This window comes from Larus michahellis, chromosome 7, assembly GCF_964199755.1.
Source record: "Larus michahellis chromosome 7, bLarMic1.1, whole genome shotgun sequence".
In the NCBI taxonomy this organism is placed as follows: Eukaryota; Metazoa; Chordata; class Aves; order Charadriiformes; family Laridae; genus Larus; species Larus michahellis.
In genome coordinates, this window is record NC_133902.1 from 26,811,227 (window position 1) to 26,828,467 (window position 17,241).

The window sequence follows — 17,241 nt, forward strand, 5'->3', positions numbered from 1 at the left end:
AAGGCTGTACTTCAGTCTTTATGTCACAGCCACGCGCAACAAATAGAACTATTTTGAGCACCTATGTCCAAACCTCTATCAGGCTCCCTGTATATACATATGAACTCTTGCTTTTGTTCATGATTTCTCATTCTCAGACATTTGATGACAACATACAGAATGAGCTTTTTGGCAGTGCCCCAACAAAGCATTTGATCTAATATATGAAGAGATTTATGCTTTTTAAGGGAGAACGTAAGCATTTACAAAGAATAATATGCTTTGGGTTTGACTAAAGTATCTTAAGATAGCGTACAAATATAAAATGTATATTGTGTGTGCACACATACATATATAGATAGATACACACATACCTCTCTACCCTACGAACATATAATGTTTAGACAAACTTCTTTTTTTTAACAAATTTCTCTTTTTTTAGGGACTACCAACAAAAAGATCATACATTTCAGAAATATATTTGTTAGTTATATCAGTTCCAAAAAATACAAGTTGTTCTAACTCTGATTTGCAAGTTCTTGACTTTACATTTGTTTATTAGATACATCCTACAGCACAGTTTCTGTTCTCCAAATCAACCTCCCGACTCTTAGAATCAAGTTTCTAATGTAAATACCACTTACAATTAATTCAAACTCATTCATAACTTTTTTGCTATTATTCCATAATAATTTTTGCTTAACAGGAATTCTTGGCTTGTACTCCAGGATGTGAGCCCACATTTCAAATATGTACTTCAGCAAGTTTCTAAATCTACAAATATTGTCCGTTTGAATGCTTTAGAAGTTTTTGCTTTGTTTATTAATTCCACTCAGTCACAGTGCATGTTTTATAATTGTATCACCAAATTTAGATATATTTTCTAAGCTTGAAACAACTGCAACCAACTCTATGAAACTCAGAAACAGGCACTGCCCAGAGCTCACTCATATATGCTTCACTGGGTATTCCTTGGAGTTTTAAAATTAGCTAATTTACTAGTTAAAAACAGCGAGGGACACTACCTTACCTGACAAAATGAGAAGCTCAATGATGTCTGCATCCCCCAGGAATGATGCAACGTGAAGAGGAGTTCGTTTCTCAGCATCCTACAGAACCAGAGATTGTCCAGTTATAAAAGACAGTCAATAACAGCAAGCGTTAGTGTTAAAGAGCAATGCATTTGTATATAGTGTTTATTTTCCTATGTGTATTTCTGTTTACAGTTAGAAACGCAATCTCAACCAGTGAAAGAACAAAATCCGTGCTCTTGAACAACACACTTCCTCCCAATAATCCTCAACCTTTTTATCCCTTGGTTCCACCAGACCTTGCAGAGATATTATCTTTGCTCTGCTATCCTGTTTACCGGTAGATCAAATCAAATCTAAAATGAGGAAAGACATCATCCTTGGGTCTCTTTCGGAAACGTTTTTCCACTCTTAAGTATTGCAGCAACATAATTCAGATGCTTCAGTTTGCACCAACAACGTAACACCAGACCCTCCAGAGGGTATCTCTGGGGAATGGTGTGCAATCACACACAAGGAGAAGATGCAATCCTCTTGGTCTACAAAGGTTCTTGCACACCATTTAGCCTGGTTGTCTACGACAGCCCAAAATGGGCTTGTACACCTTGATTGACCTTTAAACACAAACAAAGAAAATACTACCATTTAGGCCTGTGTCTTCAAACTTAGAAGAATTGTTAATAATGACATACACAACTTCTGAAATAGATCTACTTTTATTTGATTTCTGTAATTTTCAACCTTAGGGATTCACATTTCCAAGATTTTCTTTTCTAACTTCAAGGGGTATAAATACAATGTTTACAAAAACCCCTTTCTTTTATTGTTTGATTCAGATGATTCTAGAACACAGGCCTTTAAAAGAAACTGCTAAACGTTATAATATGGGCAACAGAAATTACAAGAACTGCTAATACCATTAATCATGCTATTGGACCCCTGTTTCTAGTCCCAAACGTATTTCATTTTAGTTTCTTAACCACTAATACAAAAGAAGTTCTAAGAGACTTATCAGTCAAACTTATCAAATTACAACCTACCAGCATTAAATACCGTAAGCTGGTAACAGATTCAACACCTCCTGCAAACGATACCAACACAGAAACCCTACCAGTATTTACACTCTCTCCCTGAAACAAATCTCTGAGCCTGTCAAGTAAAATATCACTTTTAACATGCCCAAGAGGTCATCAACTGCAAGCTATTTTGGACTATCTTCAAAGCATGCTATAAATGTGGACAAATCAGTGCTGCAGAACCATTTGTCGTGTGAATGCTGAAGATTGTTTTCCAGCACTGAGAGGCACAGAGCCACTAGTCACCAGAAAAAGCTACGTTTAATTTTTATATTTGTATGTTTTTTTCAAACATACATGATGTATGTAGTCCTCGAAATCTTACATATTGGGCATGCACATAAAACACTCAAAAAACAGATTACATGACACCCTGCTTGTCACAGGTCAGAGGGAAAAATATCTTACAGAACTTCACCTCCTCACACGGTAGGCAAATTAAAACAATATTAATCAGTGTCTGCCCAGCAGTGTTCGCTCAGGAGCCGAAATCACAAGCTGGATTCTCTCATATGCTCAGTTCCTAAAACATAATCCACCACAGACCAGCTTTTACAGGCTACATGAGTGCATACGAGACCTTTTGTAAGTATTGCTTCATATTACCTATCCTGACGCTATCCGGGGCAAAAAATATGCTAAGACTGATCAAACATTTGTACAAAAATAGAATCAGTTTTATTTCCTTTTTTTAGCTTGTTCATTTTAATGCATGAATTTCTTTTTAGCACAAAGTAGTATTTGTAATAGCAATTGTACCTGTCAGTGATAAACTTTGCGGCAGCTTCTTGTAGCACAGCCAAGTTCGGCAACAGAACAGAGTAGTTTGAAGTTGAATGCTAACGACACAAGACCAACCAATTTTCAACATCAAGGAACAAAGGCTATTCAGTGCTTTGGCGATTATAAGCAATATTTTATGCTAAACTGTAAGCCTGATGGAAATTTGATAATTGAGGAAGGAAAGGACATGAGACAAAAAAGTAGAACTTTTATCCTTCTGTAACAGAAATAACTCTCTGTAAGTACTCTCAGCTTTCACTTTTTAAAATCAATGCTAAATCCTATCAAATTAAGGGAGAATCAAGTCCTCAGATAAAGATGGTTTAGTCGTGCAACTGAATTCAAGCTTAATTTCTTCAAGAGGAAAAAAAAACCCTAAAATATCTCCATTTATCACAACCAGGCACAAATCAGAGTTCACCCTCACATGAACTAGCTGATGATAAAACCTGATGCGTGATATAGAAAATCAAAAACACACGAAAGAGCCCTCCAGGCAAGGTTTTCGTGAGCGTGGCGGGGAGAAGTCCGCACGCAACGCCTGTAGCTGAGCGAGCAGTTGAGCAACTCAACGGAGGAACGTCTTCAAGTTCCTGTTTATGCTCTGCACAAGCCCGACACCGAGAGAGGGGAACCGGGGCATCCAACCGCACTCCTTGCCTCCTCCTCAGAGCCGTGTACCGCTTCAACACGACTTAAACGGCTCACTGGCTTTGTCTCTGGCCCATCCACTAACGTCTATTCAGCTACAGATGTCCTTGTGGCATGATGGTGGTAGGAGCAGTACAAATAAGTACATTAATAACGATCTAAAAACTGAAGGCTACCAACAGAGAGAGAGGAATAAAAAGAAAATTTGTCATTTCAGGGAAAGGTCTGGCAGTACCCCAAACCCAAACATACATTATCAAGGCAAGAAAAGGAGGTGGGAGGAAGAAATGATAACAGGATTACAAACAGCATTACGACAAATAATCAGACCTGCCTCAAGTACAGTTCTCAGAGGAACAAAAGGTCAGTAAGAGACAGCAGATAAGCTAAACAATGGCTAGAAAATCATGCTGAGATAAACACTCTCTCCCCAAGACTGTGTTAGTGACTGTATTAGGGTTCACAGAAAAGATGCTGCTGCATGTTAACATTATCTGTACATTTTTTTAAAAAAAAAGTACAGATAAAGGAAATTAAGAATATAACAAACAGGCAATCGAGGACAGAAGACCTCAGCAAGAAAAACACTCAACACATGCTTAAACTGTTCAAGTGATCACAGTGACACCGATAAGGCCCTTCACAGGCTTAAAGTTAGGCTAGTCCTTAAGTGCTTTATTGGATCAGAGCTTTAGAGTACATGAAGATTAGTCAAACAGTGGCTCAGATGAATCATATCAGCATATATAAAATAATCAGGCACATTAAGAAAAAGGCCAAGTGTTTCTCCTCAACACAGCCTGCATCTCAAAGGAGGTAATGGATTTGAACTTTTACATCAACTGCAGCTGTTAACATCAGAAGATGTTTGGGACAGAGTTATTTACTATTGAAATACAAGTGCAACTGTTACAGGAAAACAAATTTTTGTGTTTTCTTTTGTCACCAAACTGCCTGAGCAGCCAACAGGAATAGTTCAGCACAGAAGAAGTTAATGCACCACAGAAATCAAGCTAATGAAATTTCATTGGTAAGAAGTGTTTGGAATCCTACCACCTTCAAGCAGCCAGCAATCTGCCTGGCTGGCAGAATAAAATAAACTATCTTAGAGGCACATGAATGGCTATAGCTTCCATTGATACAAGCCTAACCAAAACAATAATAAAACCAAACCTGCTCATTCATTCCAATTACTGTTGTTACATCCGAGTACACCTTATTTAAATAGCACAAAGTGGCTGGCACCATTAAAAAACCCCAAACATTCAGACAAAACTTGACTTCAGGAAAATTAAATATTGGAAACTGGTTAGGAACTACTGAAGAGGCTAAAAGCAAATTATCAGCCAGTTCTTGGGCTATTTACAACTATCAGAGCCAAAAGCTGATGCTGTATGAAGAAAATCTCTGCTGCTTCAAGATTTCCTTCCTCTCACAGATTCTTTTATTAAAGCCTGCAATTCACAAAGCAAATGAAATGCTTAACTGTGAGCACCAGCTGGGAGGTGAAGGTCAAGCTCTGGTGCTCTTTCTTCTGCTATTACCAAGCACAGAAATACCTGCCTGAAAATGCAGATCCTGGTTCTAGCACCCCTCATCCCCACAGTCTTCAGTTTAGCCTCAGAAACAAAGATTTTTCTGGACTGTCTTTAATTGCCAAGTGCCCATGAGGTGGAAGAGGCAACTACTTCCAGAGACAAGAAAACTTATCTTCCTTCTCTCCCCCATGTAACACTTCCCTTCCATGAGGCTGACAGTAGCTGTCACGATAGAAGAAGGTAACTTTTAAAATTAATTACTAATCCTAGATTGAGACTGTATAAAATGTTATCCTAATGAAGGAAATATTTTAATGTTTACAGCAGCAAGTTTCCAATGTAAGGCTCAAAAGACAAATTTGAATAACTCCTCCATTTTTATAAATGCAATATTGACTTTGGGAAGGGAGTGTTGATGGCGTAGGAGCACACATCACTCGTGAGTTGATGGGAAAAGCAGATTTAGAAAATTCAGATATTTCAGGCTGACATTGCTGCCTTTGAAGAAAAAGCAGCTAGAGCCAAACCCTGCCATGAGCTTTTAATGGCCTATACATCCTTAACTGTCTCCAACTTTGAGGACAATGATAACATGAGTCACCAGCACAGATATAGATAGATATATAGATATATATATATACACACATACCCACATACCCACTAGTACTCACTAGTATACTAGCATGCTGTACAAAGCAACTCAGACTATTTCAGACTCTTAGTAAACTGCAGCAGAATCTTCTTCACAGTTCAAACATCATCTTTATAACATATAAAACAGTATACTTATTTTCTAAAAGAAAAAATATTTATTCTAAATAAAAGTCATGCTGGTTATCTTGCATCGCAAAAATCAATGCAATTTCATATTCTATTTCCTCACACAACTGAGAATCGTGCATAATTTCCTTCTGGAGAAAAAAGAAAATTCTCTATCACTTCCCACTAAAATTAACAGCACATCGAACAGCACTACTAGAGGCTAAATACCCAGTGAAAACATAGCTAATACCTAGCACCAAACCGTCATACTGTGTCAAAGCATAAGCCTTCCAAAGTTCTTGACTAAATCCTCGATAAGACTTTCCAGCACAGCAGAACTACATTTAGAAGAGGAGCATTTACTTTCAGGATAGCTTTATTCTCCTGCAAGACTCCATACTGCCAAAAAGAAAATCATCATTCCTTGCACGAGAACAGAGATGAGGGTCTGGTTCCCAAGGTCACTGAAATACCATGTTATGGTGTCTCTTAGTCCCAAATGAAACATGTCACTCCAAACTGAACGACAAGCTGTTTTTCACATCAGCTATCCCAAGCATGCAAAACCTTTCCAACTCACAATGCTAAACGTGTGCGTACTTGTATCCTCAAGCACTCATACCACTTCAAAAAGCATGCTTAGCAATATTACAGAAATACACATAACTTCTGCGTGCGTGTGAAGACCTGGATAAAGAAAGCCTGGATCCTCCTAACAAAGGCAGTCCTGCAAATCTTTGCCTTACCAAGTAGGATAATGAGAAAAAGGAGTAACCAACAGAATATATGCATGTCTCTCCATAAGGACTTCCTTCTTGCCCTCCTTATCCCCTAATAAACCACCCTCTAAACACATGGCCTTGCATGTAAGGCCTTGCAATCTCTGCTGGTGCCACTGCCCTTTCCTCTGCAGCTAGAAACAGGCAGGCGGTGCCCAGCGCCAATACACCCCGACATGGCTCGAGCCCACGGCCAGCCTGGCCCATCAGGAGTCACTGCAGCCCACCTAGACCTGCTGGCTCTGCAGCTTTAATGAAAACAAACCAAATTCAGCTAAACCTCTACCTTCCCCTAACCTCGCTCGTTTTGGCGGAAGTGGGTAGGGGAGCATTTGCGCAAGCAGCTCTTGACACCAATGAGCAGTGAGAAGCAGCAGCTTTTCCAGCCGGCAAAGCATCAAGCAAAGCGGCTACCTGGATCAAGCCCAGAAGACCGTATCAGCGACCATGGCCCAACGGCAGAAACATAAGCAACTAAGTTTTGGGAAAGCAGATGTTGCCTTCAACAATCTTGCTGGTGGGGTGAGGCGTTATATTATTTACTTTCCCAGAAATATGAATTCAATAGAAGATATTCTGGGGACAAAGTTTTGCATAGATTTGGGGTTTTAGGGTTCTATCCAAGAAAAAATGCAGGATTAGGGGATAAAGAGTAAAAACAGAGGGAAAGAAATGTCTGGTCTGGCTTGCAAACATCTCATCCGTTGTGGGGAAGAATACTGGAAGGGTTTTTGCATTTTTTGTTTGACTTTGAATATTTTAAAGGGAAACTAAACTCTGAGATTGAGATGAAAATGGAAATTTTACAGGAAGGGTTTTGGTTTAGTAGAAAAATCATGGCATCGCACATAAGAACTGGACTCTGCAGACGTAGGGTGCTGCACAGCTGCATGTATTATGAATCCCAGGTAACCAGATGTTACCGCTGGATCCAGTACAATCCCTAGATACTGGGGGTCATTCTCTCACACTCTTCTCAAAGTGAAAACAGCACTCCAAAAAACCCCCACCTACACACACATTGCAAGATCACCCCGATATTTCTCGATGTACCATGTTGCAAGCGTAGAGGATGTCTACGTAAAACTAATCTGGTGGTCTGCATGGTCCTACCCAATATCCCAAACGCCCTGGGAAAACAGGCTGCTGAACATTACTCCCAGGCAGACCACATTTCCCACGGAAATAGTGCATATTCAGTACTCAGTGGTAGGGAATTGCTCACCGCCAGCCAAGTATAACACTGGCCATGCCCTCAGGATGCAAAAGTGGCATCATGTTCCCTCAAAGCATAGTTAGGAACTGCAGAGGTCAAAGTGACCATTGCGGTGGCAGAATGAACAAAAACCACACTTCTAAGCAAAACAGTTACAGCTTTCACTTTGCTGCAAAATAGAAGTCACAATTATAGCAGCATCCAGAACGTAGCCATTTCCATCAACAAACACTTCCCAGCTTGGAAAGATACTAATTATTTTACCAGACAAAAAAAAAAATTAAACATCTAAACTTCTGATTTGCTCTAAACTCTTTCCTCTGAGATTTATGTTCTCTTAGGAAGTACGCATATACATCCCTAATTTTGTATAGTTTCTCCATGTGCTTTTTTCTTCTGCCTTCCAAATACCTCTCTTGCTGCAGATTCCAAAACACAATTTTTAAAACTTCAGAAATCCCCAAAGTTTGCTGAAAAAAACCCCACACTTATTTTGTTTCCCTGTCCTACCTATATTTGAACTATTCCAATATTAACACAGCTAACTAAAACGATCAACAAAGGACAAATTGCTGCCAAACAGTGTCAGAGTTTCCTCTCACGTGAGCAACCAAGCACGAGAGAAATACTAACATGAAGTAATTAAAAGCACCCTTAAAAAAGAAACGTAACCACGCAGCGCAAATTGCCAGCTCACAGCACAAGGGGGGAAGATGCTATCTTCTGATCTTTCTTTAGTGACATTTTAAGCATTTGACACTTGCTTGCAATCACTACCCAGAACACAATCTTCAGAATTTGTGTTAACCAGTATTTCTCTAATTACTCCAAAGAACAGCTTTATTTTTGCTCCTGAAGAAATAGCTGTTCAGGCAAAGCATTCTCGGGTGGACTTTTAGCATCTTAGACCGGACACTGGGCAAGACCAGTCAAGTTCAATGGCTTTTTCTATTAATTACTATGGTACTCAGCTATAAAATCCAGATTCTTCATTTAATATCACAATTGACAGTTGAAAGCATCTCTCTAGCAACCATCACTACCACACTTGCAGACTAAGGATATAAAAACACTAGAGAAGTCTACAACAATCTTCTACAGGAAATGCTATTTTGAAAAACCAACAAGAAATACAGAGGAAATTTTAGGACTATCATGTTCATCTAGGTTGGGTTTTTTTCTGTTTGTTTGGTTTTGATTTTTTTTCTTTGGTTTTTTTTTTTTTTTTAAACTAAGACCATCAGGGAAAACAAATAAGGAAGAAGCTCAAGGGAGATGACACTTTAAGGAAACACTTTTAGGAACTTATTTCAAGAAAACAACCACGTACTGATAATCACGGGGAAAGCCTAACATCAAGGTCTTCTTTGATCAGATTTCCCATTTAAAACAGCAGCAAGTCTTTCACAAACAGAGTGGAGCCCCAGTTAAGCAGATCTGTAGGATCACTTCTCCAGTTCCGTTCTCCAGTCTGAACCAGATGGTTGGACCCCACTCCCTGCAGAAGCTGCAGTGCCAAGACTACACCAGACAAACTGCTGGAGTTAGCTACGAATAAACTGATGGCTTTATGTCAGAGAAAAACATGAAGAAAAGGAAGGCTGATTCAAAAGCCCAGGAAACACCTGGAAATCACCATTCTGCTTCTGCTTTATATTCTCACCACTTCCAGAGGCCACAGATTGTAGTCAGGACTGGCAAGGTTCATTTCTAACAGCACGGATTTAAGTTAAAATCAAAGAGGGGCAAAAAAACCCCAACTTCTGCTAAAAGACCAAGTTTAAACGGAGGGGTTTTTTTCACTGCCAAAACACTTAACTACTACTTGTTTACAGCTGCTTACCATTATTCTGGCTAGAATAAGCCAATCTGCAGAACAGTAATTCCTTTGTGGGCAAATCGTGGCCAAGATACTGCTTCCTTACCCTCACTGCTGAGACCTATAGTGAAGCTTTATTTCAAGTACAGTCAAATGGTAAATAACAGCTCCTGATCTGCAGACTCTTCATAAAAGGAAACTCTACAGGGAGTAAAAATATGCAGCTTTCAGCTGTTTTCATTCATTTTCTCACTAAGAGAGAAAACAATGTCCCTGACTGACCTGCACACTTGGAATAATTACCATACACTTAGAAAATTTAGTCACCTGCTGGAGATAATTATATTTCAGGCTAGTAATTAGGATTCCACTGAAGTCCCAGTCTCTAACTTCCAAATAATTTCCATTCTGTTACGTGTTAATTAGTAAGGACGTGATTAATACTGTCATTGCAACAGCTCATAAGCATGGTGCTTACATATCACAGGCACCTAACATGCCAAGTCACATACCAAAGCATTGACATCCTCAGTTTTGTAGATCAACATCCGTATCTCTTCTGGATCGCCACTGAAAATCGCTTGGACCAGCGGTGGCTGGAAAAATAAAACAGAAGCAGCAGCATTAGAGGTTTGTTTTGTTTTCTGTTTAAAAGGAGAGCATATTATTCCCGCTAACGTTTACTAACGCTGCTCGCAGACATTGTATGACCCCAGTAACAAATCCCCAAGAGTATCTCATCAGTAAGAACTATCAGTTTGCTTGAGGATAAACTGAAATCATTAGTGTGTTTGTACGTATAATGAGCGTGTGTCTGCACAAACAGGGACCCCCATTAGAATGGCAACTTTTGTCAACAACACGCAATTAGCCCAGATGTTCTCCTTGGCATGTAAGGGAAAAACTAATTACATCAGATATTGCTGCATGCTTGCTGTTGGCACAGATTAATGGTCATGCAACACACATTTAGAAACAGAACATTATGCAGATAATGAATTTCTGGGCAATTACTAAACATCTTGTATCTTTTTACTGAATAAATGTGCAACGAGCACAGTTAATTTTAACCACCCAAGAAGCAAAATAATTATCTTATTGTTTCAAGTCTGTTATTATGCTATTATGAATCGGAATGCATAAATAAATAATCAGGCATACGGGAGAAACAATATGCCATGCTCATTCCTCTGGCAAGGCTGGCATCACTGCCCGTTGGTGGGAGGGAGCGCTGCATATGCTCCGTTGCACCTCCAGAGCTGGCGATTTCGGTCCTTCTGCCGAGGTTTGCTCTGGACCACCAGCAGCAAATATCCGAGTTATTAACCAAGCTGGCAGAATACAATCCACTGAATTAAAAGAACAAAAGCCTTGCTAGTGGAGACTTCGAAAAAGAAGGGGACGAATCACAAAGACGCCTATCCCCTGAAGCGTGGAGCTGAAGCAGGCAGTGGCCCCACTGCCACCGTCACCCCTCCTGAAGGCAGCGTGTGGCCCCCTGAGCTCGCTGCCCACCTCCAGGCTGCCCCCACGGTCCTACGAGCAAAAAGGGGTTTGTGGTGCTATGCAATCACCGGAATCTAAAATAACCCTGCAAAATGGAAGCATGCATGACTACCTCAGCACATAAAATCACAACAGTTCTTGAGACTCTGCAGAATTTAACTCTCTTGTAAACAGGTTATCTCAAAATTCACAAACAAGCTGGAAGAACAGAGAAAATGCCACTTTGTCCCAATCTTTTCACTGCAAAATTCATCATATTCAAATGTGGAAAATACATTTCTAAGTTGATGGTGTCTATTTTAAGACATATTAATCCCTTATGTCCTTGAGAAAAGATTCACACTGGAATTTCATTCCTGCCACTCCTCAGATGGAAAAAGGACTAAAGCAGCATCTTTTATCACAGCTGTCTGCAGTCTCATGTATTGTAGTGCATGTTTGAAAAAGAAAGAAAAAAAAAATGCATTTCACTTGAACCATTTAGCGTGCTTCCTTCCCAGCCCGTCTCAGAATGGCCGAAGACTAATTCACCAGAATTTAGCTAAGAGTGAGACGGTCTCATTTCTGCATTTTTCTCTACCAAAAGAAAACGTTAAAAGTTATTCTCTAATCTTATGCCCACCAGCACACTAATAAAAATTACTATTTCCTAGACATAGCGCAAACATAATAGTAACAGCTATGAAGAACCAGTGAATGTTTATGAAATTAGAATGCTCACACCAAAATATTTCCATTGCATGTACATTTATCATAATATTCAAATAACAAAATAAACAGGAAAGCATAGCATTCCTCAACTTCAAGGTGAATGGCAACACAACCCAGCAGTCAAGCAACAAATATCCCCAGCAGCTTGGAGTAGTCCTGGAACCCACTTGCAGGTACACCCGGCACCCAACGAGAAGTATCAGCCAGGCTCTGCTGACACCCGAGCTGAGACTTCAAGAGGCACCATCACCAAGAGAAAAGTTCCACAAACTTCAAATCTACTGGGTTATTTTTTTTTAAGTTCAAATACTTTTACAGGTGACATTTTTGTTTTAATGGGGAGAGAGTAAAGTACTGTGCATAATTACATTAAAAAAAGAGGAAAGCCCCACAATAAGACAGTTTGACCCTTCCTTCCTCCCTCTGCCAGAAATCTGAATCAGATACCTGGTTTTCCAGGAAATGCCTGAGCTTTTTAATTAGCATCAGCTGCTTAACACAGAAAGCAGATTGAGAATAACACTGTTCTTTAGACCCATAACATATATAAGATCCTCATCTCAATTTTTGTCCACCATACCACAGTCATAGCTACATGCACTTCCTTATATCAAACCCCAGTATTTCTTGTGTCTCTGAAGCAGGTTGTTAAGTCGCACACTGCTGATACAAATAACCTTTGCCGACAGGAAATAGCTGCCGCATACCCATTTGCAAAGGCCTTAGTCCTTCAGCCCTTTTTCCCATTAAACTTACTTTTTGTAAATTAATTACAATAGAATCTATCACTGCTAATCGTACCAGCAAGAGACAGAGATAACAGAAAACACTCAGAGCCTGTGAACTGGAAAGAACAGATAAAACCAGTACAGGTTAATAACCATCGTGAGTCACTGCTGCGCAGCTTTCTCCAGTTGGCCATTTTTCTAATTTACTACCTCATGATTTTACTTAATTTCAAAGGTATTGGTTTTGAAGTGAGAAATGCATTATTGTTAAGGATTTTTTTTTGTTAAGGAGTTTTTATTACATATTAAGGCATGTTTCTGTGTAAGACGCACAGTCATGTATAATGACCCGTTCAGGAAAAATATCAGAAGCGCATTGCAGCGTTGTTGCTGCAATTTGAGGTCAGAGCTGAGAATGTGCATTCGCATCCATCAGCACAATGAGAAAAGTATTGCTCCATTCAGCAGCTGACAGTGATGAAATGGAGCTTGTGCAGTTACGTACGTGTTGATGATGGATGTCCAGTGACCTGAACAGATTACCTTCTTGATCTCCAGGGATAATCATGTTCATGCATGAATGACTTCAACTTTAAAGAATTTCTTTTTTCTTTTTCTTTTCTTTTTTTTTTAAATTCCTGAAGGGCAGATAATGACACTTCCTAATTATCAAAGAAGGATGCAGTATATTTTTGGAAATAATTTCTAAACCCATGACAAAATGATTAACGGGTTATTTCATTAACAGAAATGTTTTCCTTTAAAATTCTTCAAATTCAGAAGTTGTTAAACACTCAGAATGAAGAAAGAAAAAAAAAGAAAGCACAGAGCAGGTTACGTATAACTATTATTAGAATTAAGCAAGGGTGCAGGTTTTGGAATGATGAACAACTGTTTTATCGGCTCAGCTCTCTGGAGCTTCCAAATTCTTAAAGAGAGCTTCAGCTGGGAGCGTTCACATTTTTTTCCTGAAAATATACACCAGCAGCTAACAGAGACCTTTCCATGTTACATTTTCTGCCGAGTTGCTATTAGAAGTATGAAACTCATCAACAAGTTTTACTAGAGTGTTCTTTACTTTGTGCTGTAACAAGCGTTACAGTAAAAATAAAATTTTATCTGCAGACATTTTCCAATGTTGGAACATATCCCTATCTTAACCACATACGGGGCAATCGCAAGCTGGACTTCACTCCACTGTGTGAAATTAGTTCATTGAATTGAAGACACAATGATTATTTCGGCAACGGAGAGCTTAAACTCATGCGGAAGAATGTCCCGTGGCTCAGCTGGCTTCGACAGCACCAACAAACCACACCGGCAGAAAAAATCCAGCCTTGGGAAATTCTCCTCCACAGATGTGACAGCGCAGAGGAAAGCCAACACTACTGCCAAGAGGCATTTGCAGGTCTCTGAACTGCAGATGAGATGAAGTATTTAACTGACCTGTCTCAACTATCATTTTAATTACCACGTCCAAAGTGGGTGCTGAAGCTCCTAGCAAACCAGTTAGTATTTTCGTCAAGTACCCGTGACATATATTAAATATTTCGTCTTGATTTTAGATATCCTGACTCACTAACAAGGACTTATTTAAGCCAGAGTTTCATTTGACAGGAGCTGGAGGCAGATAGGGAAAGGATGATCGATTCCCATGCTGATTTACTATCATTTCGTCTTGTGAGTGAAAAGAAGTTTTATATTGATCCTTTACTTGTTCTAATTACATTACATCAAGTTGCTGGACTAAACACTTGGATATGTCCATGTACTCATTTCCCTTTAACTGGCAAGACAACATAGCGAGACACATAATCATTTGAAAGTGGTATTGATTTTGTCAGTGTTTTGCCAAACACCTCTTTTTTTCTGCAGGTACTCCCATTAATCAAGATTACAGGGTTGTCTGCAATGTCACATCACGTACATCTATTTCCCTCCACTGGTCACAGCACAAAGCCTATTCCTCGTCCTAATTTTAATTTAGGACTTTCTCCCTCCGAGCGTACAACACAGAAGTATCTGAAATGCTGTTTTAATGTATAGTCTGTATAAGTGAGCAGTCATAAACTGCATTTCTCTTAATTCTTAGAGTGCATTTCTCTGGTGTTTGTATTTATACAGTTCCGTGTACAGAATTGTTCAACACTAATCACTTTTTAACAGGCATTGCAGCCTATCTCACTTGCATCAGGGGTTGGCCTTTTAATGTGTTTTAGGAATTAATTGCTGGGTAAATACAAGGAGAAGTTTACTCTTAATTTGTTATTATTTCAAAGATTGCGTTTCTGTTATTGGAAAGTCTTTATACTGGTTGCTGACAGCAAAGTGCTTTCACAGAGCTGGTATTTGGAGAAGAATGTCCTTGGATGGTTGCTAAGGGGTGTTTCAGAGTAATTACAGATTTTTACTGAGCAACTCCTAATGAATATGAATACTTGTCCAAGCTACTGAAAGGCCAGTGGAAAGAATCAAATCCGTAAATAGGATATGCTGGTCCTCTGGAAGCACTATGGCAAACCGACAGCATTGTTAAGTGAGCAAGCGTACGTACCTAGGACATTCATACTGACCAGATCAATAAATACCCTGTACACCGCAGTATTTCAAATACAGCAGGAAAAAAGTTTTTCAATTAATTTAATTCTGTCTTCTTATGTCCTTCCATTTTTTGCAGACTAGCCCAATTATGTATAAGGATTGCATATAATCCACTGCAGAAAGGACAGCATGTATGCCTATGCATTGCTACTTATTTCAATTTGTTCCACTGTGTTTCCACGCTCAAAGACCAACAAACTTAAAAGACACACAGAGGTATTCAATAAAACACAGACCAACATTCCTGAAAGTACGAAAAACTCTGGGTAGATGGCACTTACAAACTTTGAGAGAACTCCATGTTGTTTTTAAGCTAATGTTTAAAGGACACAAAAGAACTGTGCTCTGGCCCTTTCCGCGGACCAATGGCTGTATAACTTGCTGCCACGCTGTGCTCTAAGTTGCTTAGAGGGGTGTGCTGGGCATTTAAGTTTCATTGCAAGAAGTGTTAAGTTTTTCCTGTAATGGCTCCCCATTTCTCTCCACGTCATTTGTAACAGCCTTTTCCTATTTAGCTTCTCCAAAACCTCAGGTTGCATTCATCCTTCAGACCATAAAAAGGGCTTCAGTGTCAATGCCGCAGGGCACACCGGGAACATACTCTGGGTGCGGTGGAGAACCAATCACTGCTTCATTCGCTGTTACACTCTCCTGAGGTTAGGAAAAATGTATATCTAAACCACAACACTAGAGCATATGTTAGCATCAAGAGCAACTTTATACCTAAACTTTTTAAAGAAAGAGGAGATGGATGGGGGTGTCTGTGTTTGTCTGGACATCCCAGCATCTCCTGAACCTGCCCACAGCCTCAGTGCCCGAGAGCCTGTCCCTCCAATCTGTTGATTCAAATGGTGGATGGCAACTTCATCAAAATGCAAAGAAATGCTCAGTGACCAAATGGAAAAATACAAATACCCCAGTGCACACCTATGGCTACCAGAGTGGTCTACCCTAAGGGACAGGTACTGAACAGCATCGATGGCATCAACAGCATCAGGCAAGGATGTCTGCAAAGATGTTCAGTGTGTTACAAACAATGCTAGTTTTGCATTCTGTGCTTTCTCCCCCCTCCCAATGATTAGTTAAATGCTCAGTAATGCATAAGTGGTTACGGATTTTAAGTAATTGCTCACAAATGTCTGAATAATTCATGTTATGCCAACATGGTCTGTAGGTAGTTACCACTTAGGCATGCACTCAGCCTTTCCCCTAGTGGCTTCAGAAATGAAGACTTGAATATTTCCAGAAACACTTGGTGCAAGTTGGACTATGGCGATTTTAACATGATTATCAGATATTGCCATTGCTGGTGACATTAATAAAACCCGAGTTTAATCACTGGTATACCTTGCCAGCTGGATTAATCACAAGCTACCAAACAGCTGCAGAAATTGAGCAGCTCCAACCTTGCTCTGCTGGACTGCCCGGCGGGTTGTGCAGACTGCGAAGCCTCTGGGCAGTGTGGCCCAGGGGAGGACCTGCGTCCTGGGAGGACTCCCACCCTTCCGGCTGAATTCGGCAGGATGCCTGCTATCCAGCACTGATCAGGTTTATAGGCTGGAAATTCAGACCTAACAAAACACCCTTTCGCATCTCGAGAATGGAAAAATCAAATCATCAGCTTTAGGCAAACAAGTGGTTTTTTCCAAAACTACAAGTTCTCCTTCATTACAGCAATTGTACATCATTAGGGGAAAGAAAAAAAAAAGTATGATCGCTGGCAAAGGGTTGAAGTAGTAGCAGTAAAGATGCCTGAAACAAGATTGTCCAATGACAAGCTGAAAAACACCTTCAATTAAGGCTCTTTCTTGAACGTTGCTTACATTACATCTGAAAAAGAACAACCAAAACTGCTTAGAGCATGGCTCAACCCTGAAAAGAGAGAAGGGCTGTCACAACACAACCTGTATCACCTGCTTTTAAATGATTTTAAATGATCCCTGGAGGTGTTCAAGGACAGATTGGATGGGGCTTTGAGCAACCTGGTCTAGTGGAAAGTGTCCCTGCCCATGGCAGAATCATTCCATGATTCTATGATTTTCCCTCCATACCAGTTAAGCC

At 39.8% G+C, this 17,241-nt stretch overlaps 1 protein-coding gene across 20 annotated transcripts in view; it reads right to left on the reverse strand.

The window, feature by feature from the left end:
* The window catches only part of ANKRD44 (ankyrin repeat domain 44), a 144,997-nt gene that overhangs the window by 70,068 nt on the left and 57,688 nt on the right, over positions 1-17,241 (reverse strand). For all 20 annotated transcript variants that reach the window (XR_012588262.1, XM_074594300.1, XM_074594298.1 and 17 more), the window contains exons 2-3: positions 10,147-10,230; positions 1,010-1,088 (exon numbers count right to left, since the gene is read on the reverse strand). Coding sequence is in view for 19 of the 20 variants with exons in the window: in XM_074594300.1 (XP_074450401.1) it covers positions 1,010-1,088; positions 10,147-10,230 (163 nt within the window). In the remaining variant the exon portion in view is untranslated. The remainder of the gene's footprint in view (positions 1-1,009; positions 1,089-10,146; positions 10,231-17,241) is intronic.